The sequence below is a fragment of the Eretmochelys imbricata genome, chromosome 4 (assembly GCF_965152235.1).
Source record: "Eretmochelys imbricata isolate rEreImb1 chromosome 4, rEreImb1.hap1, whole genome shotgun sequence".
NCBI lineage: Eukaryota > Metazoa > Chordata > Testudines > Cheloniidae > Eretmochelys > Eretmochelys imbricata.
In genome coordinates, this window is record NC_135575.1 from 82252568 (window position 1) to 82277498 (window position 24931).

The 24931-nt window shown below is 39.5% G+C and overlaps 1 protein-coding gene across 1 annotated transcript in view; it reads left to right on the forward strand.

Moving 5' to 3' along the window:
* Positions 1 to 24931, forward strand: part of WWC2 (WW and C2 domain containing 2) — a 184455-nt gene that overhangs the window by 105342 nt on the left and 54182 nt on the right. The window contains exons 6-10 of the mRNA XM_077815506.1: positions 7487 to 7616; positions 9389 to 9535; positions 10817 to 10890; positions 16374 to 16616; positions 24633 to 24722. Coding sequence (XP_077671632.1) covers positions 7487 to 7616; positions 9389 to 9535; positions 10817 to 10890; positions 16374 to 16616; positions 24633 to 24722 — 684 coding nt within the window. The remainder of the gene's footprint in view (positions 1 to 7486; positions 7617 to 9388; positions 9536 to 10816; positions 10891 to 16373; positions 16617 to 24632; positions 24723 to 24931) is intronic.

Consider the following 24931-nt stretch of genomic DNA (forward strand, 5'->3'; position numbering starts at 1 on the left):
AAAAAAAAAAAAAAAAATCAGTAAAACAAGTTCCATCGCATATGTAACTTGCCCATTACACCAGAGAGTGTTGGAAGAGGGTGGGAAGGAGGCTTTGTCGTAAGTCCCGTAAGAAGTGCAGTTAGATCCTGGCTGCCCCTTCAGCTGGAATGGAGAGAGAGGTCTGCTACTATAAGGAGGTATGAACAGTGCACAGCAGAGAAAAGCTCAAAATGAGTTGCAGTTTTGGGAGTTAAGGGAGATCTCGCCTTTTTAAACTGATCACTCTTGAGCCCTGCACCATGAATCTTCTCAGGCTTGATCTACACTACAGAGTTTGGTTGCTGTAAGGCAGCTTACGTTGACCTAATTATGTCAGCGTCTCCACTACAGTGCTGTTTCCACTGAAGTAAGCGGCCCACTGCACCGACATAACTCCACCTCCATGAGAGGTATAGTGCTTACGTCGATGTAGTTAGGGCAACACTGTGTCTCTGTAGACATGGGGTTACTTATATCGGCTGTTATATTGGGCACTGGCAGCCTGAGCTGTCAGGGAGTGTAGGCTCACTCCTCCTGCTGCCGCCTCCCAGTGGGGGATTGCAGGGGTCGGAAGCTGGGGGATCTCCAGCTGTGAGGCCCCTGCCGGAGTCTAAACATGAAATTATAGTAGCCAGGAAACAGACAAAAATGGCAATTTCGCTGCTGCTAGGCTTCCTGCTGTGAAATTGCAGCCTGCTCCGGCTCACAGATATGAACCCGGTACCCTGCTGACAGCTCGGGCTGTCGGGTTGGGGTATCCCAGTGGTGAGCCTAACAGCTGGAGACGGGGGAAACCTCTGTGAGCCCCATGCCTATGGCTGAGGATGTCAGCCAGAGGATTTCAGGCTCCAGCTGTCAGTGTCCCACAATGCCTGACTTTAGTCAGTGGAAGTGCTCCTGGCTAGACTAACCTCACTAACTAGCGATGTGTTATTTTCCTTTAAAGTCAAGAATGTTACACGGGGTCTAAACCCTAAAATATATATGTTTACACCTTTATAAAATAAATACAATGATTGGGACTTCTGCTTTCACGTGGGCTCATCCTGGGTATTATATTGATAAAACATCCAGTTGCACCACATAACCTGTTGTGTACGTGCTCAGTATTGTGGATGTTGAAACAATTTCAGATGAGAAAAACTGACCGTTACTGTAGCTGTTAGGTATACTGGTGTCTTTGGTTCAATTATGTAACACACTTCACTGAGACATTGGACCTCCAGTCTACTTTGTGGTTTTTTCCCAGCCTCAATTCCACTGACTTCTGTTAAATTACAAAAAACTGTATCGAGACTCAGACTCCGCCTCAGACACTGAGACCACAGACTCAGCCTGGGTTACCCTAGCAGTTCTATCTTCTCCCTGCAGACTTGGGCTGGATCTGACTGATGTTCAAAATGTCTGCCAGTTTTACCCCTGGTGGAACTCACTACTGGTTGGTCAGGAGTTTCCAGCTGCTAGCTAAAGGTGTATGTACATGCAGGAAAGTCTGTTGTTATGAACGAAGCCTTCCATGCCAGCTTCAACACAGCTACTTAGCAGATTAACTTCCTGCACTCCCTCAAGTGTGTTAAATTGTAACTACTTGTTCGCAGTTACTCACAGCACTATACTGCCACCTTGTCTGGGAATGTTTCCATATCAACTCAGAGCAGAGCAGAGACAGCAGCTGTAATTACAGCTGCTGTCTAAGGTTTTTGGAGGATCACCAGACAATAAGACAAAATGAGGAGAAGCGAGTTAATAACCATACTCTAAAACAGCTCTATAAACTACCTAGGAGCAGGAAGTGGCATAGTTAGGCTAGTACCATGCACAGGAAAACAATGCAAGTTTGTACGTGTCATGGAAATTTATAGCAGTAATTGGAAAACATGTTAATGTGTAGGTTAGCAAGGCCTCAGCCATAGATTGCATCAGTAAATAAAATAGTGCAACTTCTGAGCTGCCTGATGGGTTCTAAAGGTCTCATACTGCAAGGAGTTGATTTAATTCCATGGGAGTTGAGGATGCTCAGCACCTTGCATAGTCGAGCGGTAACAGCCTGGTTTTCAGAGGCTCGGAGCACTGGCGGCTGTGCTTCACTCCTGCAGGTCAGGCCCTAAGTGACTAAGCATTGCTCAGAACTATTACTAAAGAAACTGACAGCATGTTGTGACCCGGTACATACTGTAGCTGTCACCTTGCTAACAAACATGTTTTTCCTGTCTAGTCTGAATAGCATTTTATTAATACCATTATTTGTATTATGGTAATACTTAATGGTCCCGACTGAAACCAGGGATCCTATGGCTCTGAGTTAGGGGTGAAAATAACTTAAAGGACTTACCTGGACGCCGGAGTCCTAAGCAGGGGGCGTGGCCTCAACCGGAAGAGGCAGGGCCTTTAAATACCCGGGCCCTTTAAATCAAGATTTAAAGGCCCTGGGGCTCCGGCTGCGGCTGGGAGACCCAGGGCCTTTAAATCACCCCTGGAGCTAACAGATGCAGAGGCGGCTGGGGGCTCCGGGGCAATTTAAAGGGCCCAGGGCTCCAGCCGCTGCTACTGCAGTGGAACTCAGGGCCCTTTAAATCTCTGATGCCGCTACCCCAGGGCTCCAGCAGCAGGGTTTGGTCGGTAATTTAAAGGGCCCAGGGCTCCAGCTGCTGCATGGAGCCCTGGGCTCTTTAAATCGCCAGCCTGCGGAAGTTGGTCCGGTGCGGCATGGCATACTGGACCGAACCGGCTTAGTTTCACCTCTGCTCTGAATACAGGACAGTCACATAATAATAGATAGTCTTTGTCCTGAAGAACTTACAAAGGCACTGGAGAAGAGAATTATTATCCCTCGTTCACTGATAGTGAACTGAGGCACAGAGAGTGTGACTTGTTCAAGTTCACACACAAACTGGAAGAGCTGAGAATTGAACCCAGATCTCTCTGCTCCCCTGTGCAGTGTCAGGCTATCGTTGTGGCTTATTCTCCAAAGGTATCTTAACTTGTTTTAACTAAAACATACTATAAACTACGTCCTGTGTAGTTTAATAGAACACTTTTACACAACCTGATTCTCTGAGATGGAAGAAATTCCTGGTTCAGGAAACTGCTAGCAAAAAAAAGTGAACACAACTGTTGCTGCTTCAGTCATAGTGCGATGAGAACGAAGGATGGGGATGTAGCTCTAAAGAGAAACTAAATTATTTTCCTTTGTGTTGGCATATAGAGACCAAAGTCAAAGTGGGAGTGGAAGGCATTCAGCAGCTCATAATATCAGCTCCTTGAACTCTTTAGTTGTGAATAAAAATGAGATATTAATTATTTAAATCTATAATAGGATGAGAGGAGGGAAAGGGAAAAGATAATTGCCTGGATTTATTTAACTATAAATTAAACTTCACTGGAGGGGCACTTTAAAAAAAAAAAATAAAAAAAATTCTGAAGCTTAAAGTAATAAAAACTCATGCCACTGTCTCTGGATTAAAGGTTAGCCAAGCATGCTGGCTTTATTATATTAATGCAACAATGAAGTATTGTTTTAAAGCAGCTTGCTTGCAAGTAATTCTGATAGGACTCCAAAGCATGTTTGAGAAACTGTCAGCAGCATACCATAGGAAAACAATGGACATTTGTTGTAGAAATTCAGGCAGTCCCTTCTGAACAGCACTAATCCATTAATTTAAAACAGGAAGACAGAATATTTTATGTGTCCGAGACTCTTCATGTCCATCTTAATTATATACAGAATAAAGAAGTTGCAGTTTGAATGTGGCACATCATTCTATTAAGCAGCATGCAGTTTATTACCTGACCACTCATTCATGGCTCTAGGCCATAGGCATGTCCTATAGCTATTTGACCTTAGAAATGAGGTAATTCATGAAAAGTCAAGTGACAACTGGCAGTAAATGTCCCCCTGCTCATAAGAGTTTCTGATGTAAATTGGAACCCAGTTTATTTTGTCTGTATAAAACGAGTGCTGAGTGGAAATGTTTCACAACCTCTTATCTTTATTTCTAAAGCCTATTCTTCCATCACCTCTCTGTTGGGTTATGGTCTCAGTGCTGTGGCACTGTATTCGAATCATGTGGGCTAATAACTAGGTTGGGCCAAAACAAACATATATTTCCACTTCTGTAATGTGCACCCATTGCAATTTCCATGTGTGATAACTGCCTTTGTTTTATGGTGTAAGTGCTCTGGACAAAAAGAGCATTTTTCTGCTGTGCAATAAAAATGAGTCAAAAGGTAAATGTCATGTTTGGTTTGCTGTGGGTATTCATCTTTTGTTTACAGCTACAGAACAAAATTTTCAAAAAGATACACCCAAGTTTCTGTGCAGAATGTGTTATGCACACAGCTGTCAATTAAACAATTTGTGCAGCACTTGCGGATAAAACTGAATATTTGGCTTTGGCAATCCTTTCAGAAAATATGGTCTACCTTATTCCAGCATTTATAATCGTTGGCACTGGTTTTGTTTTTTTTTTCATTACCAAACGTTTTCACATGGGGGACAAAAACTTAGATTTGTGTGTGCAGACTACATTTCTGCACACACATAGCCGATTTGCTTAGAATCATAGGACTGGACGGGACCTCGAGAGGTCATCTAGTTCAGTCCCCTGTGCTCATGGCAGGACTAAGTATTATCTAGACCATCCCTGACAGGTGTTTGTTTAACCTGCTCTTAAAAATCTCCAGTGATGGAGAGTTTTTCCTAATGTCCACCCGAAACCTCCCTTGCTGCAACATAAGCCTATTGCTTCTTGTCCTATCCTCAGAGGTAAAGAGGAACAATTTTTTTCCCTCCTCATCCTAACAGCCTTTTATGTACTTGAAAACTGTTACCATGTCTCCTCTCAGTCTTCTCTTTTCCAGACTACACAAACCCAATTTTTTCAATCTTCCCTTATAGGTCATGTTTACTAGACCTTTAAATCATTATTCTTGCTCTTCTCTGGACTTTCTCCAATTTGTCTACATCTTTCCTGAAATGTGGTGCCCAGAACTGGACACAATACTCCAGCTGAGGCCTAATACACAATACTAGGACACAATACTCCAGTGGGCATGGAGTAAAGCGGAAGAATTACTTCTCGTGTGTTGCTTACAACACTCCTGCCAATACATCCCAGAATGATGTTTGCCTTTTTTGCAACAGTGTTATGCTGTTGACTCATATTTAGCTTGTGGTCCACTATGACCCCCAGATCCCTTTGCACAGTACTCCTTCTTAGGCAGTCATTTCCCATTGTGTATGTATGCAACTGATTGTTCCTTCCTAAGAGGAGTTCTTTGCATTTATCCAGATTATTTTGAATTATAATCCTATCCTCCAAAGCACTTGCAACCCGTCCCAGATTGGTATCGTCCGCAAACTTTATAAGTGTACTCTCCTTGCGATTATCTAAATCATTGATGAAGATATTGAACAGAATCGGACCAAGAACTGATCCCTGCAGGGCCCCACTCGTTATGCCCTTCCAGCATGACTGTGAACCACTGATGACTACTCTCTGTGAACGGTTTTCCAATCAGTTATGCACCCACCTTATAGTAGCTCCTTCTAGGTTTCTTTTGCCTAGTTTGTTTATGAGAAGGTCATACGAGACAGTATCAAAAGCTTTACTAAAGTCAAGATGTGCCACGTCTACTGCTTCCCCCCATTAGCAAGGCTTGTTAATCTGTCAGAGAAAGCTGTCAGGTTGCTTTGACACGATTTTTTCTTGACAAATCCATGCTGACTGTTACTTATCACCTTATTATCTTCTAGATGTTTGCAAATTGATTGCTTTATTATTTGCTCGATTTATCTTTCTGGGTACAGAAATTAAGCTGACGGGTCTGTAATTCCCTGGGTTGTACTTATTTCCCTTTTTATAGGTTGGCGCTATATTTGCCTTTTTCCAGTCTTCTGGAATGTCTCCCGTCTTCTATGACTTTTCAAAGATAATCGCTAATGGCTCAGATATCTCCCCAGTCAGCTTCTTGAGTATTCTAGGATGCATTTCATCAGGCCCTGGTGGCTTGAAGACCTCTAACTTGTCTAAGTAATTTTAAACTTGTACAAATGCAGTTCCTTACACAAAATCTTGAACATGAAAAATTATGGCTGCAATTCTAGCACCTACTTTTGAAAACTGGATCTTAATGTCCAAAGTCAGAGGGAAAAATATAGTTCTCTAATATAAATATTCTTGTAAGTAACTGTGCATGCACTGGATGCTCAGTATGACTTCTGATCATGGAAGTGTTTATGCATTCCTCACTCAAAGATTAACATCTTCAAGTGAAGATGGTGGACGATGAAAGAAGCAGAAAATGAATTGCATAAAAATGTATTCTCTACTAGGTGCTGATCTTTGTGAAGATGCCTGTTTCTGTTTAAATTCTGCGAGGCACAGCTGTAATAGTTTGCACAATGCTATGAAATATTCAGTAAAATAGTACTAGATAGGAGAAATGTGTTTATAAATGGCACTTGTTAAAGTAAACATGGCAAGATCAGATGAAATACCTTTTGTCTTTATGTTCTACGGAGTAAACATCTAAAATGAAAATAAACGAAAAAACCCCCACCAACTTTTAAAAATCATTGATATTCCAAGAATTGTTTACTCTGTAAATTACCTACTGTATGGCATATGATGTCAATTCTCCAGAGATTCTGTGGGTAAAAGAGAGCCTGGAGATTGTCTGTGTGAACAGAACTGCTGCTGTTAACCATAGAATGCCTAAGAATAGGATGGATCAAGGGACGCTGAGCCAAGCTTGGTGCTGTTGTTTTCTGCTTACCTGTCAAAGTGCCACAGCATGGATCTGGATATGTGGGGGAGATGAGCGGGTGTGTGTAAAGTAACAAAACAAAAAATTCAGACTATACTGTGATCATTAACAGCAGCAAGAATTCATAATTCCTTCCCCTCCCTCCCCACAATTAAATATTCAGAAGTTAGTATTTTATTTAAATTGCACCCAAAGGCTGTGTCTACACTAACAGAATTTAGAAAAAAAATGTCATCAGTGCTACTACCAGTTCAGCTGTATTCATGTTAGTATCTGCAGGCGTCCTACTTTTATAGAAGACTCCAACAGCTTCTGATCTCTTTACTGTTGAGTCATTAACCTTGCTGCTGAAGTCTTGTCTGCACTGAGGATTCCAGTGCTATTGCTGAATTGGTGGTGCCACTGGGCATTTTTTCCCAAATTTGTCTAATGGGTACATAGCTATAGAAACTCTCCAGCTTGGAACTGGATGTGGGATGGATTGATTTTTTTTTTCAGTGCGTAAACCAAGGCTTACATGATAAACATTTTAATGAAAACTTCCTTTCCCTTTTTCTGTTAGGGTAAGTAGTTATTTTAATAAGGAAGCTGTCTGTCTCATCCCCCATTCTCTAGAAATGAACTGTTCCTAAAATGGACCAGCAAGGATCATTGTTTTCTTTTCTGTGTCAAGAATTCCCAACCTGTCTTTTTACAGAATTGATCAAAAAATGTCTGGAGGTCAGAGTGGGTATGAACTGAGTGAAGCCAAAGCCATTCTGAGCGAGCTGAAGTCTATCAGAAAGGCCATAAGCTCAGGAGAAAGAGAAAAACAAGATTTAATGCAGGTATTTGTATTGATTGATTGACATCAACCCCTCAAGATAACAATTTTTTTTTTAAATCCTAACCTGATTTAGTGGTGTTAACTACTCTTCACTTATACAATGTCTTTAATCAGAGGAACTCAAATAATTTTGCAACACTACATATACCAACTTAGATGAAGAAACTGAGGCATTTAAAGATTACATGATTTGCCCACGGTCACACAGCAAGTTGCTGGCAGTGTCAGGACGAGAACATAAATATCCTGGCTCTGACCAGAAGTTCCTGTGGTGGTAATCGCTTTAAAAGAGCCAAGCATTAACCATACAAATCATAGCTCAGAGAGAGAGAGAATGCATGTTAAATATTTTTCCTCCTGTACTTAAGAAACCTGGGGGAAATCCTGGCCACATTAAAGTCAATGGAAGTCTTGCTGTTGATTTCGGTGGAGCCAGGATTTCAAACTGAGTCTAACTTCCACTGTACCCATTCCGGAAAACATGTTTTGGCATAAGTAGCTAAATAGTCAGTTAGTTGACTCACTTAACAATAACAACAAAAGCGTCTTTCTTGTCATTACACAAAGGGTCATAATGTACCCTTCACTTTGTCTGAGAAGTCTACTTGTCTTAAGCATTTGATTTATTATCTTTTTATCTTCTGCATTTGTGTCATATATTGATTTGATTTAATATTATAAAAATGAACCTGTTGTGAATGCAAGGTCCAAGATTAAATTAGCATTTTCTGCCTTTTTATTTTGAAATGGTTACACTGTTTACTTGGATCAGCAATTCTTTATAAAATATTAGGACATGGAAAGGTTGACTTTCCATCTGCATATGGAATACAAAGGGTTGAAAGATAACAGAGCTCTCTTTCCTTTATTTCATCCTGTCCAGCAGATCACTGAACTTTACTGTGTATTGTGCCATGAAGTTCGGTGGACAAATGTGTTTAATTCATGGCACTGCCTGAACAGTAATTTGCCAATATAAGCAAACTAGTTTCATAGGTTGGGACTGGAATCAGGAGACCGTGGTTCTGTTCTTGTTTCTGCCTCTCTCTTGCTGTGTGACCTTGAGCAAATCACCCTCTCCAAGACTCAGTTTCTCCATCTATAAAAACAGAAAAGACCATTTATTATTTATATTGAAGTAGTCCACAAAATCTTCTCAAGGTATTCCAAGCACAGGGGAAGATGTAGTGTCTTCCCCAAAGACAGCATTCTTCATCTTGAGCAGCTTTATAATAGAGATGTGTTTCTGGGTATAAATAAACCAGTAGAGCTATTTGGATGGCTGGATAACTTAGTGCTAAATGAAAACTGAATGTTTATTCTTTTGGGATTTTTGATTAAATGTCTCAGATACAATTTATGTATGGGATCCTTTTCAGATTACATTGTGGTCCTTCTGCTCCTGAAGACTCTATTGTGCCTTTTAGAAACAGCTTTCTTAAGGGGTCTCCCATGCATTCCCCTCTGCAGCTGGCCAGCTGTGCTGGCTGGTGCAAAAAGGACATGAGGTCAAGGCTCTGATTCTTCTCTTGGAACTTTTGCAGTGGCAGGTGGTACTAGGCTCATGCAGTCCTGGCATTCATCTGAATGCAGCCTGAGTGGACATGTAAAAGGAAGAGAGACACTCAACTGTACACCTCCCCAGGTCTAATCTGGAGCTGAATGAGGAAATAAGCTTCACACTATAGTGCTTAAACTATACATTGATATGTAGCAGTGGTGGAATGTTCCTGAAGTGCGAAGATGTAATAGTAAAGCATTCTCTGATTTCAGAGCCTTGCAAAGTTGAGAGAGCGATTTCACGTTGACCAGACCGTTGGGAGATCTGAACCAGATTTGAGGTCCAGCTCTGTAAACTCTCATTTGTCTCTCTCTAGACAGACTCTGGATGCAGGGTCTCAGACAGACATTTCTGGCGATGTAAGTCCTTTTTATTTTGGCAAGGGTAAAGGGAGAATGATGGTAGAATGCTGCTGTTGATGGGATTGGAATCTTTACTCTTATTGCTGTGTGTGTAACTAGGTGTAAGGGAAAATTACCTACCCCGGTACTGGGTAAGTTTTTTTTACTTTCCCCTTAAAAATTTAATCTGAATTTTTATTTCAAATTAAATAAATAATTTGCCATGAAGCCTTTGTATAGTAATCTGATTTTATCAAACAATTCCTACATAATATAGATGAACAGTTCTATAACTGGGAAGTATTTTTAATTTATTTTTATGAGCCGTTTTATCTTAAAACATATTATGAAAGCCAAGTAACATAGAGGTTAAGTTTAAAGCTGATCTCTTTGAAAAACAGGATTTCAAAATTACCTAATAATTTAATTTTTGTCCAGCTGAAAACCAGTTGGTGAATTAGCCTTTCAGTGATTGTCATTAAAATCTTCTGTATGTAACTAACCTAGACACCTGTCATGAGTTTGCATTCAGAAATGTTTATCAAACATTAGCATTTTCCTGGGCGTTCATGAGCTAAATGTATAAAGAAAAGATTGTATTAGGTTTTCAAGACATAGGCATTGTCTATACTACTGTGGTAAATCGACCTAAATTACGCTACTCCAGCTACATGAATAACATAGCTAGAGTCAGTGTAGCTTAGGTCGACTTACTGCCGTGTCTACTCTGTGCTGTGTTGATGGGAGACGCTCTCCCATCGACGTACCTTACTCTTCTTGTTCTGGTGGAGTACCAGAGTCAACCGGAGAATGCTCTGTGGTCAATTTAGCGGGTCTTCACTCGACCCACTAAATTGACCCCACTGCATCGATCGCAGCAGCGTGGATTCCCGATAAGTGTAGACATGGCCTCAGGGCGTAACTTAGGTGTGGTTTTAGCAAATGCTATTCCATTGAAGTTCTACTTTGAATTCCATTGAAGTCAGAACTTTGGATGAAACCAATGTGGTTCAAAGTAGGATTTCAGTGGTGTCACAGCTGCTTACACCACATCTGAATGTGGCCCTAATGTCAATTTAGCAGTTGAAAACAAAAATAAACAGAAGAAAAAAATCACGAAACATTATGAATTTGAGTAGTGTATTAATTAGACCTTGTACTGAAAAACAGTTGGCAGACTGTGTTGCTACTACTGGGCATGTTTTCCATTTTAAGTAAGTAATTTCTGTAGTACATGCATTTGCTTTGTGTTGTGGATGTGTCTCGTATAATAATAAAGTTGATTTTTTTTCTCGACAGATTGGAGTGAAAAGTAGATCAAATTTAGCTGAAAAAGTCAGACTAAGTCTTCAATATGAAGAGGCAAAAAGAAGGTAATAGGGTTAGTTGCTTTGTTAAATTAAGTAGATTGTGAATTGGAACATGTTTCAGCATATAATGCATTCTGTAGCAGTACAACTAATCTTGTGCTTGCCATGCCATGACATCTAGTGGAGGGTATTTTTGGACAAATTGCAGCCAATGTATTCATTTCAAGGCTGTTCTCCTGTTTCTTACTTCTGTCAGAGACTTGAGTAGTGGTTTATTCTTACTATAAAGTACAAGTTCTAGTTTAATATTAGTTCATGTTTAGAAACAAAAATACAGACGTACAATACAGAAATACAATAATTTGACTGCAGTTCACAGGATTAAGGAAGTGGAGTAAATTAAGTGTTAATTCCCAATCTCACAGAAAGTACTGGCAAACCCTTATGCCCGTGTACATCCTACTGCAGGATCAGGGCTTCAGTTTACTGTGGCACAAGTGGCTTTTTGGTTTTACAGAGTTGCTTCTTCTCAGCGTGCGAGTTCCAGTATAGTCTCTGATTGGCTTAATGATCTCATTTCCGTTGGGAGCTTGGATAAATTAACCAACTGTAACCTTTTGAATGCTTTGCCCCGGGAGAAAGGAAATCAAAATCTCCACAACTGATGAATGTGGGATGTCCTTCAGAGAAAATGCTGCAGTGACTGCTCAGAAAAGTAATGAAATTTTGATTAAAGGCTGCCACAACACCTGTGTAAACAGGTTTTGCAGGGCAGAGTTGTCCTAAATTGTCGGTTGCACTTGATTCTCCTTGACCACCAGAAAATATTATGTAGCACTGGGAAGAGATTTACTATGCCTATTTATCAGAGGGGTAGCCATGTTAGTCTGGATCTGTAAAAGCGGCAAAGAGTCCTGTGGCACCTTATAGACTAACAGACGTATTTGAGTATAAGCTTTCGTGGGTGAATACCCACTTTGTCAGATGCATGTTAGATGCACGTCAGATGCATATTATGTCTAAATATGTTTATTTAGACATAATATGTGCATAGGTCACTTGTAACTAGTGTTCCAGTTGTGCTATGTTGATACTATTTCTGGTACTTCTTCATAAAATAGGTGTGTTGAAGTAAGGCTTTTATCAGAAACCAATCTTATTAACCTCACCCAATGAGGGGACTTTTTTCCTTTCATTATAGAGACACAGAAGCCTAGAGGGGCTTTTCACATTGAAGTTTCAATTTCTAAAGAACTAAGGAAATTCCCAGACAAAAATGAGATCTGAGATACTATTAAAGTTGTAAGTAGTGTGATACAGCATGGCCAGAGGGCAGCAGGAGAGTGTTAGAAGGGAGCCTTATTCCCTGTAGAGGGAAGAAAGTTTGCTATAAATTAATTAAAGCACCTGAAGCCAGTCACATGATAAAAACCCCCTGCTTCAATCAGACAAGAGGAGGAGTTGAAGTAGAGTGGATTGGCATTGGAGCGAAGAGCAGTTTGGAGGAGTTGAAACAGAGTGGATTGGTGTTGGAGCAGAGAGCAGTTTGGAGGGAAGCAAAGAAGAGTTTGGAGAAGTGCTGTGGTGGGCTAAGAAGACCAAGACCCTAGGTAAAGTGACACCTGGTTTGTGCAGAGAGAGGGCAGGAAGCCGCAGAAGCTGAAGGGCAGGAGAGGGAAGTAGCCCAGGGGAAAGAACCGCTAGTTCTAGTGGTTTACTGCTATCCCTAAGGCCCCTGGGCTGGGCCCCGGAGTAGAGGGCGGGCCCAGGTCCCTCCCTGTCCACTCCCCTCCTCTAGGACACTAGTGGGACAGTTAATACCCCAGTTCAGAGGCAAGAAACGGTGCCCTGAACCCCCACCCAAGAAGAGAAAGCGCAAGACCCATCATAGTAGTGCCGGTAATTTGCCACAGTAGATATCAATTTAATGAGAACATTATAACTTTGGCAGTCAGGGATGGAAGAGGAGACATTTGAAGTCCTAGAAATTAAAACGTAACTTTTTTTAAGAGTAAAAGGCAGGAGATTACACAAACAACCTTTATTGTTCCCCATATAAGCACCTAACAGCTAGTCATCTTATTGGGAAACTGTACCTCAACCACATCTCCAATATAGACCATAATACTTGGTTTTGCCAGTAAATCAGTACTGTCTGCAAAAATGTAAAGAGACAGGGCTATGGAGGTTATCTCAGTATCAAAAGTTGTATGATTTTTTTGGCTCTGGTTCATAATGTAAATAACATCAACTACCATCCAGTACTGTAGATACTAACAAACAGCACCTTTCCATAAGGACTGTTAATTTAAACATATGCCGTCCTCCATTTCAACGATGTGTTGGTGTCAAGAAACACGGCATCTCACATCTTCTCTCTATCCATGTAGACCAAAAACACTGACTGCGTCAGTCTACCAAACCCACCGTATAAAGTATATGTTAATACGAATACATAATACTGCACCATCAGATCTAGCTCTCTCCTCTATTACATATGGGATTTGGGTCAGATTTAAGGTTTTTATGAAACCTTAACTTTGAACTTCCAAGTATTTCTTCTTTATAACTAGAACATTTTAGTAATGTCATTTTAATTGAACGGATCTCTGTTTAGAATTTGGGCTGTAGCTTAATGGAGACATTCTGGAAATAACCCAGTAATTTGCATCCTTTTCAGTTCTAATAGGAAGCAAATGAGACTTCCTGAAAGACAGAACACATTTAAAGGCTTCCTTTTAAGGGAAGGGACATTCTGGTTTTATCAGTGACTAGAGAATGCTTTTGATAAAATTCCTGTATCTTGAAATAATGAACGAAGGTAACCAGTTTGTCCTCAGTCTCAATGCATAATCATATCACAGCATCTCCCATGCCAATTACTGTAGCCATAATCATTATTATAAAAGTAGTAAGTATGACCCTTCTTTCTGAAGTGTCAAATGTGTGAGATTCACTTGTCTTGTATTAGAAGAGTCAAGCAAGGGAAAAAACACTTTTTCAAATGGGTTTCCCAATTTGGAAAGTATAAGAAAATATTTTCTTTTTCAAAAGGCTACTTGCTTTTTTTTAAAATTAAATTAATGAATTCATATTGTTTAGCCAGAAAAATCTCTCTTAAACAGATGGAACTTTGGCTTTAAATACACTTGGGCATTTAGGGAAAAGAGCAAATCCTGTGGGACAAACTCAGATGTTGCTACAAAAAGTCAGCTTTACTGGCCTCAACTACAGCAGATAAACACTTTTAAACGATTGTACAATGCTTCAAGTGAATTTTGGTGCTCACAAATTGGGCCCGGCTTTGAATCTTTATTTACAGAGGGCAGGTACTGCATGAGCAATGCTATCTGTGGTGAAGCTCTTACTAATGTGCCTTGACCCGGTTAAGTGGGGAATGCCTCAGAGGGTGAGAGGGTAATTCAGTTTTCATGTCCATTTAATCCCTTTCCCCTCTGATGAGACTGTTAACAAGGGTGCCAATTATGATAGTGGATAGCTGGCTACATCAGAGAAAGCTCTGAGACCACCAACTCATCCCATAAGCTATTAAACAGCTGTCAGCAGCATCTATTTTCAGACACGACCAAGGTTAGCTAGATTTGAACCAGTGACTTGGAGATGAAAGTCTCTACATCCCATTCTCAATGTGAAACCAATCAGTTGGTTTCCCTACAAGTCTCTCCTCCCTAACAGAATGTTAAATATAAATAATTGATATATTGAGCAGCTCCAAAATATGTTTACGTATAAATTAAACAGTTTATTTTTTCAGTCTCCCCAGTTGTTTGGTTACTGACTTCATACTGCAGCTTAAAGTACTGTGTTCAACTTTGGTTTCATTGTTGTTTTATAAAATATCATGCTTCTGACTTGTGGGGTTTTTTAAGCTGCCAGTATAGAGGTTGGAGTGGGGAGGAAATCTCCAAGATCTCAGTTTGTGATTCAACCACGTTTGTCCTTCTGATTTCTGAATTAAGTAATGGGGTGGACAGGTTATTGAGAGACCTGTTTTTTGTGATCAGTGACGCTAATAATATCATGCTTATTTAGCATTTTGATTATTAATTTTCCAGTACATCGAGGCAGTTGTTTATGGCTTTTCTGGTTGAAGCTAAAGAACAGCTGATGTTGGGTCTTTCCAGACTGCAGAGAGATTGTGAATAACAAATTTACTCTTGTTTGTGAAATATTATATGGGCCAGATCCTCAGATGATGTAAATTGGCATTGAGGTCAGTGTAGTTACACTGATACACCAGCTGAGGATCTGACCCACATCTATTTAACAATAACAAGACACTCACTGCTTCTTACCCTGAGCTATCCTGCAATGTGCTTCTCTCTCACCTTCCCTTGCTCTGACCTTCTCCCAGTCTAGAAGAGGAGAGGTGCTGAATGGCTCTGGGAAATGTTAATGGGTGGGATAAACAGCTTTTGAACTAGGTGGTCTGTTGAAATCCAGCTCATGTTGGTAGTTACTGAAAGTTCCCATCCAGTAATTATGTGGCCCATGTGATGTAAGTTTGATGGTCTTTGAAGCTCCCAGTGGGCTTCTGTATCTATGTAACGAAAAGCCACAATACAAATTTGTGCCCGTTAGTTTCAGCAGAGAGGTTGAGGACTGAATGGTTATGGAGAGGGAGCTACTAGAAGTAGTCCTTCCTAGTCAGGGTTGAGTCATGTTAGCAGGATAATGTTGGGAAGCTTCGACCCGCCCTTAGACATACTACAATATATCTGTTCTGTCAATAAGCAGAAGACTTGCAGTCTAGCACCTCTGACAATTCACCCAGCCTTTAAAATGTTATCTCCCTTTCCTTTTTGCTTGCAACTGTTAATGGTACCTTACCTTTCAGAAGGGTGATAAGACTTCCTTCATCCTTTGAGACTCATTCATCTGTTTGCCACTAGAGTTTGTGCCCAGATATCATGCTCGTTATGTCACAAAGTTGTACAAATATTCCATTACTGCTATTCAACCAGCCTCTAGCACTTCAGGGTAGCTGGGTACCTCTCTTGGTTCCATGGTCTACCCAGTGCTTCTACAGTGTCAGCAGACTGATGTTTTTAAAACATTCTAGCTGTAAACTGTATTTTTAAGTCAGCTTTTGGACTTTAGGAGAAAGAGGTTCACATTTTAAATACATAAATCTTCACATTTTAGTATGCCTCCATATATGAATAAAAAAAAATAAATGTGTAAGGGAGCACATTTTGGGGCATAAGCCAGTCATTAACTGCCTGGTGTTTGAAAGAAACTTCCCCATATTGGCAAGGAATGGGGTTCGTTGTACCTTCTGATGCATCTGGTACAAATACAGGCTACTGGACTAGATGGCCCACTGATCTGATGCAGTGTGAAAATTCCTATGTTTTCGTGAAGCAACATTAATTGTAAGCATGACTTTTTGTGCAAAATCTATATCCTGGTATGTACATGTCACGCACCTTTGTTGGTAGTTATAAAGTCTCCATTTTGCACTCCCAATTCTTTGGAACTGTTCAGTATGCCAGACCCAAATACATGTATCTTTTTTGTTTTAGCATGGCAAACTTAAAGATTGAACTATCTAAATTAGATAGTGAGACCTGGCCTGGAGCACTGGATATTGAGAGGGAAAAACTGATGCTGATCAATGAAAAGGAAGAGCTTTTAAAAGAACTGCAATTTGTCACACCGCGCAAACGCACTCAAGATGAACTAGAGCACCTGGAAGCAGAAAGAAAGAGGCTGGAAGAAGAGCTGCTGTCTGTGAAAAGCACTCCTAATCAAGCACTTGCTGAGAGGTACGTTTTCATCTTTTGCTAATGTTAAGTACTGTTATCTGCAGTTTAACCTTTGTACTTGTTGCAGGTCTGTGCTGTGCCTTGATGGACCATTTTCCTTCAGTAACTGTTCTGTGCAGATCATAATTACATTTATTATTATTCCACTAAGAGTAACACAGAGGATCCTGTTGTATCATGAAAGAAAACACACACCCTGTATCAGTTGTGCAGTATCGGTTGCTCTGCATTTGTTACCAGCATTAAAATGCCTATGACAGATGTTGGATAATTGAGGAATGTCAACATACCATCAGGAGGGCAATACATCATTCACTGGTTTCAGATAATAGCTGTAAGCTGTTTGAACTCTGGCTATTTGATTGTTGCAACATCTGAAATCTCTCGCTGGGTTTCATTACACAAATAATGCAGATGTGTCACTGCTTTAAGCTCAGAAGAAGGCAGTTGCAGCAGAACTTCACTAATTTGCACTAGTAAATAAGATGCCCACTGCAACATACTGAGTTTTGCCAGCTAGAGAAAGAGCTTGAAAAAATTAATGGAAACTTTGTCACAAAATACGACTTACGTTAAACAATGGTGGATGTAAATTTTATTGGGGATTTTTTTCTCGCGCGTTAGTAAATACACTGTAGTATGTCTGGTAGAAATAAAGAAGTCAATATTCAGACTTTCACTATAGCATTCTGTCAAAGGTCTGATCCTGCTCAGAGTCCCATTAAAGTGAATGGCAATGGGAGCTAGATTGATTTGAGCCCTAAATCATTGAGTAGAGAAGACACTTCCCATTTCTGTGTGCAAATTATGTCAATTGTATATTAGCAAAGGGTAGATTAAGCAAGGTTTGATTTACACCCTTTTCAATCCTTTAAATTGTGGTTTGTTTCAGTTATCCACAGAAGCGGGTTAGGGGTGATCTCATCCTTATGAAACTACTGAAAAAATTTCCTCTTGACTTTTTGAATAGGAAGATTTGATTTGATGTTTTAAAATGTTAAAACTTTGTCGTCTTTATACAGTTCACCCTTCAATGGAGGGAGCAGGCAAAGACTATCTGTGCTGCACTCAGGAAGTCTAGTTTTGCGAAGGGGACTAGGTTTGAGGATAGGATGTAGGGAGACCTGTGGGAAGGGGCTGGCAGGAAAAATAAGGCAATTTGGAAGGAAGTATAGCAGAGCGGGATTACCTCAGAAGAGAGCCAGCATGCTGGGTGTGTTTAGTAATATTTACAGTCTCAAGAATAATTCCTGAGTCGTGTGAGAATTAGAAGTGCATAGAGCCTTATAGATGTAGAGATGTGTTTGAATGGAACTAAATTTCCAAGGAAGAAATTAACCAGCTGTGTTAGTAATCTCTCTGATTAAGTTACCAGAGATGTGTTGCCCTCTAACATCCATTGATCAAGTAATAAATAGAAAAAAGAAGAATCATAAAATCACATTTATAACAAATTAAAGAGTGTAAACCAAGGGTTTGATAAGTAGGCTAACTAGTAACAACTGGATCCTGGTTCTTATGCTACGATTTAGCAGTTGATTTATTAGTCTGTGTCTGAATTTGCATGTTTATCACTAAAGATAATTTTGTGCTTATAGGTGTGTGCACATATAAGACAGATTCTTAATTTACATGAGTGTAATAAAAAAGTAAGTTACATTTTTTTCTGCTATCAAGAAGAGATGTGATGATGATATTTTCCAGGACTCCGTTTACTGTGTGGCTGGCTGGTGACCCATTCTGGACTAACATTTTCCTCTGTCCCTCCACAAACTGTCCTCTAACTAGAATGGCAGAATGCTGTGTCTCTTTCGAGGCCGTCAGCAGTTCTGGTATTCTGTCTTCTGACCAGCAGGTGGTACTTGAAGATAGGGTGCTCATGCTTGACTGAACATTATAATGAATCTCAACCTGTAACCTTTATAACTTAACTAAATCCCATACCTCCAAAGTAAATATGCTCTTTTCACACTAAGCTTGATTTGTTACATCTCTTGCTGACTCAGAGGTACTCTAAATTTTGTAAAAAGATTCAAAGGTGAACCTTTCCTGAATTTTTAAACTCTTTTAATTAATGGTCAAACCTCCGAATGTTACTTCCCAGAGGACAAAAGAATCACCCCTGCAGTGATTGTGGGAGCAGCCAGTTCAGAAAACCCATCTTTTCTTCAACAAATGGCAGTGTGGCTGTATTGCAGTCTTCTTTTATAATCTTCAGTGAATACGGTAGGTTTCTGTCTGGTTTGCACGGAAATAGCATTCCATTTTTCCTAGTTATGGAACTATCAAAAGGGCCCCCTGCTGTTTCTCCTTGATTTCCATTTATGGTAGTGAGTTCCTTTATTTCTTTGGCCCTAGGAAAGGTCCCCTGATTGATTGTAGACTGTCTGGTCTTTGAGGGAGTTATCTAGTGAATTGTTTTTCTGTGTCCTTGTCCTTTCATTACTGCTTCCAAAATGGTGGTAAGGTCTTGTGTTTGGCATCTACAACCATGTCCAGATCACGTTGGGAGAAGAAGGTGGCGTGGGGGGCAGAAGAAGTGAAGCTGCTACATTTTGAGGTATTGCCCACTCAATTAGAAAACTTTCTCACGTGAAGGAACTGTCCTTAGTCTAGAAAAATGGCTCTTTAATAATTTTTTTTCACATTTCTGCTCTGTTGTGGAAAAGGACTAAGAAAATTCTCTGAAGTTTTTCAGAAGTTCTCCTGATAATTCAGTTGCATTCCTTTAAATCACACTAAATATTTTTGTTCTTTGTGGGGTTTGTTGTTGTTGTTGTTTTGGTTTTTTTTACAAAGGGTCAGATCCTTATCTGATGTAAACTGGTATAGTACCATTTACTTCACTAGAACTATATCAATTTATTAGCAGCTGAAGATCAGGCCTAAAATATTTTTCTTAATGCTATTTTAAGTCTCTTCTAAATCTCTTTATTTTATTTATACATTTGTAGAAATTACAGATTGTGTAATTAACTTCTGAAAATAAGTTGTTTTTTAAAGTACAACCTATCAGACTGTCTCAAAAACACATATATAATTAAGAACATAAGAATGGACATATTGGGTCAGACCAAAGGTCCATCCAGCCCAGTATTCTGTCTGACAGTGGCCAATTCCATGTGCCCCAGAGGGAGTGAACCTAACAGGTGATGATCAAGTGATCTCTCTCCTGCCATCCATCTCCACCCTCTGACAAACAGAGCCTAGGAACACCATTCCTTACCCATTCTGGCTAATAGCCATTAATGGACTTAGCCTCCATGAATTTATCCAGTTCTCTTTTAATCCCTGTTATAGTCCTAGCCTTCACAACCTCCTCCGGCAAGGAGTTGCACAGGTTGACTGTGTGCTGAGTGAAGAAGAACTTCCTTTTATTTGTTTTAAACCCGTTACCCATTAATTTCATTTGGTGGCCCCTAGTTCTTATATTATGGGAACAAGTAAATAACTTTTCCTTATTCACTTTCTCCACACCACTCATGATTTTTTATACCTCTATCCTATCCCCCCTTAGTCTCCTCTTTTCCAGTCTGAAAAGTCCTAGCCTCTTTAATCTCTCCTCATATGGGACCCGTTCCAAACCCCTAATCATTTTAGTTGCCCTTTTCTGAACCTTTTCTAATGCCAGTATATCTTTTTTGAGATGAGGGGACCACATTTCTAGGCAGTATTCAAGATGTGGGCGTACCATGGATTTCTATAAGGGCAATAAGATATTCCCCATCTTATTCTCTATCCCTTTTTTAATGATTCCTAACATCCTGTTTGCTTTTTTGACTGCCACAGCACACTGCGTGGACATCTTCAGAGAATTATCCACGATGACTCCCAAGATCTTTCTCCTGACTAGTTGTAGCTAAATTAGCCCCCATCATATTGTGTGTGTATAGCTGGGGTTATTTTTTCCAATGAGCATTACTTTACATTTATCCACATTACATTCCATTTGCCATTTTGTTGCCCAACCACTTAGTTTTGTGAGATCTTTCTGAAGGTCTTCACAGTCTGCTTTGGTCTTAACTATCTTGAGCAGTTTAGTATTGTCTGCAAACTTTGCCACCTCACTGTTTACCCCTTTCTCCAGACAATTTATGAATAAATTGGATAGGATTGGTGCTAGGACTGACTCTTGGGGAACACCACTAGTTACCTTCTCCATTCTGAAAATTTACCATTTATTCCTACCCTTTGTTCCCTTTCTTTTAATCCGTTCTCAGTCCATAAGAGGATCTTCCCTCTTATCCCATGACAACTTAATGTACGTAAAAGCCTTTGTTGAGGGACCTTGTCAAAGTCTTTCTGGAAATCTAAGTACACTATGTCCACTGGATCCTCCGTGTCCACGTGTTTGTTGACCCCCTCAAAGAACTCTGATAGAATAATAAGACATGATCTCCCTTTACAGAAACCAGGTTGACTTTTGCGCAACAATTTATGTTCTTCTATGTGTCTGACAATTTTATTCTTTACTATTGTTTCAACTAATTTGCCTGGTACCAATGTTAGACTTACTAGTCTGTAATTGCCAGGATCACCTCTAGAGCCCTTTTTTAAATATTGGTATTACATTAGCTATCTTCCAGTCATTGGGTACAGCAGCTGATTTAAAGGACAGGTTACAAACCATAGTTAATAGTTCTGCAATTTCACATTTGAGTTCTTTTAGAACTCTTAGGTGAATGCCATCTGGTCCCGGTGACTTGTTACTGTTAAGTTTCTCAATTAATTCCAAAACCACCTTCAATCTGTGACAATTCCTCAGATTCGTCACCTACAAAAGTTGGCTCACGTTTGGGAATCTCCCTAACATCCTCAGATGTGAAGACTGAAGCAAAGAATTCATTTAGTTTCTCTCCGATGACTTTATCGTCTTTAAGTGCTCCTTTTGTATCTCGATTTCCTAACACTTTGGCAATGAGCTTTAACAATACATGATCTATTAATAATCACAAAATAAATATTTTTAAAATAGTGCAAATCATTCAGGTAGGATGCAAATGCTTTCCCCTTTACTACTTTTGCAAATTGGCCATCATTTTATGTAACTAGGGCTACAGAAAATCCTTGGCCTAATCATAGTCCGAAACCAAAACCTTCTTGTCTTTAAACTATTATACATTTAGCAGGAAATACAGCATGCAGAAAATACAGCATGTTCTTAAAACAAGAAATACCTTTCTTTTGACTATGCTTACTTTATTTGCATCAGACTTGGGATGAAATCCTAGCTCCACTGAGGTCATGGGTTAAACTTCTGTTGACTTCATTTATCACTGAAAAGAATATTCCCTTTAGATTTCCAGACTTGACTCGAGATTTGTTTACCATCATTGCTGAAACAATGGCTGAGCATATGGTACCAGTAGCAAGGAATATTTAAAGATTACTTAATAGGAAATGAAAAAGTTTAGAAATAGTGACTAGGAGGATTAAATCCAGTAAATGAATTAAATAAACATGAAGCATTATCAGTTAGTCGATTTCCATTTGATGTAAATAATACCTAAAATATAAATACTGCATGACTTCAAAAAATTTCCCAAAGTCTCAGGTTTTTTAGTTTATGTTCTATTGCAGTCTTGTACTCCTGATAGTGATTTTATGCTGTCAACTTCTATTTGTGACTCAGCCATCTTATCATTGAAACCTTTGAGATTTAGCGACAGAATTGACGTAGCATTCTAAATTAGATGTAATTTCACTTAACACTAACATTAAATCAGAATAATCAAATGTTATTTCCAGTGACTGAACTACATTAAATATAATAGAGAAATCTTAGAAGTACCAGTAGATTGATTTAGAGGAAATTTCATTTTCAACTGATTGTACAGCCTTGCTAACAGAAATATAGGTATATGAGTAAGGGACACTGATAAGAGCAAAAGGCTTCTTATCGCATTTTCTCTAGTCTTCATTGTTTCTGGTAACTCAGAAGTTACAAATTTTTGCACCTCCTTCCTTACCTAGTTGCTGCTTCCACAAGGGAAGGTGAAAAGACACCTTTAAAAAGTCACAAAAATATTAATAGAAGATTAACATTGCCTGGGGGAGAAAAACAGGAGAAACTATAGTTCAATAACTGTAGAAAGAACTGAAAAATTACAAAATGGCTGAAATGGTGGAAAGAGTCTGAAATCATAGATTATAACAAGCAGCAGAAAAAGTAAAAGGGTTTAACTTGGGAGCCTTGAGAGACTATCAACAGCAATATCAAGACACTAAATGGGACCATCCCTACCCAGCATCTGCTTAAGGTTAGGCTTCTCCTTAAGTGCTTTGCTGAGCAAGGATGTGCTTAAACACTCTGCTGAATTGGGGCCTTAACCCCTCCCTATGGTATTGCTGCCACTAAAGAGGCTTAGTCCTGGGACCCTCCGAGTGTAATAATCTGTTTTTCATGCAGGTATAGTATCTTTGAATGTGTATGCTGTATTTGCATATGAACGTTGGTTTGTTCCTGCTGGTACTGAGTGAGGAGTCTAAAGGGAAAGTTTCTGAAATAAGCCTAAAACTTCTTTTTTTAAAATGGCTAATACTTGTGATTCAGATCAAGTGCTTGAGAAATATTGTGTGTAACTTGACTGAGGAACGGCTAATGGGGAACATAATAATCCACAACTATGGGAAGAGAATTAGTTAACTCCAGCAAGAGATAACAATGTATCTAGCATTATGTCTGAAGAGATCAATAAATGGTATGCTAAGGTAAAATTCTGAACAGGAGTCTAACTGTCAGAAGAGCTTTTCTGACAGATCTGCCGGACTGTTGAATTGTCAGCCAAAAGAAACCAACACATTTCACCACTTGGATCTTTAGAGCTAGACTGGACAAATGTACAGGAGGGAACAGTCTTACATTGGGATTAAGATGAGCTGGATGATGCGGTGGGGTCTCATCTCTAACTTCTGTGACTCTATGAAGCAAAGACTGGAATGTTTGGGATGCAGTACTGTGTGTCCTGGACTCCTAGATACTATCCAACATCTCTGAATTCTAAACCTACTTGTTAACTTGGATCCTGTTTGGGGTATCAGATATTTTTCTATATCCATATATGAAGCATCTGATGTACAAAGGGACTCTCTCTTGACTCCTGTTTCAAACAGCAGTAGTCAAAGTGCACTATGGAACTTACTGTACCCAGTAGCAGTGTTCACGCAGCAGGTTGCTGCACAAAGCTGGTGAGCTGTTAGATTTACTCCCTGGCCTGCTGCTTGCTAAGTCTCCATGCAGACAAACACTAGTGATTTTGCTTCCATTTTTCTTTTTTTTCCACAGTATTCCCCAGAGTTCTTAAATTTTCAGAATTTACACTAATATTTGCTTTCCTGTTTTAGTTTCCTGGGGTTTGTTTGGTTTTTTTGGTGGAACTGTATTAGATAAGTAGCCAATATACAGCTTGCTAAAATGCAATAGATACAGCTTTTACACTTTTTAAGTTTCAGAGTAACAGCCGTGTTAGTCTGTATTCGCAAAAAGAAAAGGAGTACTTGTGGCACCTTAGAGACTAACCAATTTATTTGAGCATGAGCTTTCGTGAGCTACAGCTCACTGATGAAGTGAGCTGTAGCTCACGAAAGCTCATGCTCAAATAAATTGGTTAGTCTCTAAGGTGCCACAAGTACTTTTTAAGTTATGGATGTTTTCCAAACTCCTATCCCCATTCTTTTTCTCTCTTTGCATGCATGACATTTCTCTCTGTATAGTGGGTATACAGATCTTATTTATTACTTGTATGATGACTCAAGTTTGTGTGGTGCCTTAAATTTCACAGTCCCTTTTCTAAATTGCTTAGAATCTTAGCCTATACAATGTAGTTGAAAGCTAGGGCGAGACCAAGTAGAGTCAGAACTGATTAGCAAAGACAAGCAAGGGGAAGGAAATGGTTATAAGGAGGAGTGGGAGGCCTTAGCTTTGTTTCCTAGCTATAAAATATTCTTCCATATTTACTTTGTGTCTTGTATATTTTATAATGTCTTTATATACTTGAATATAGTTTTTTTTTCCAGGTTGAAATTGGAAGAGAGAAGAAAAGAGTTGGTTCAGAAACTTGAAGAAACTACAAAGTTAACTACTTATTTGTATTCGCAGCTTAAAAGGTAAGGCTGCATTTTACATTATGTTTTAACAAGAAAAAAATAAAGACCAGTTTTCAGCTGTGGTGCAGTAGAACTGAATATGTCTGAACTTCATTCTTAGGTATTCTGCTAGCTGGAGACTGAAACAAGTTTGTTTGATAATTGTGGCAAGACACATAGGTGCAGTTGCTTCTAGCATTCTCTGTGCAAATCTGCTGTATCTATATAAC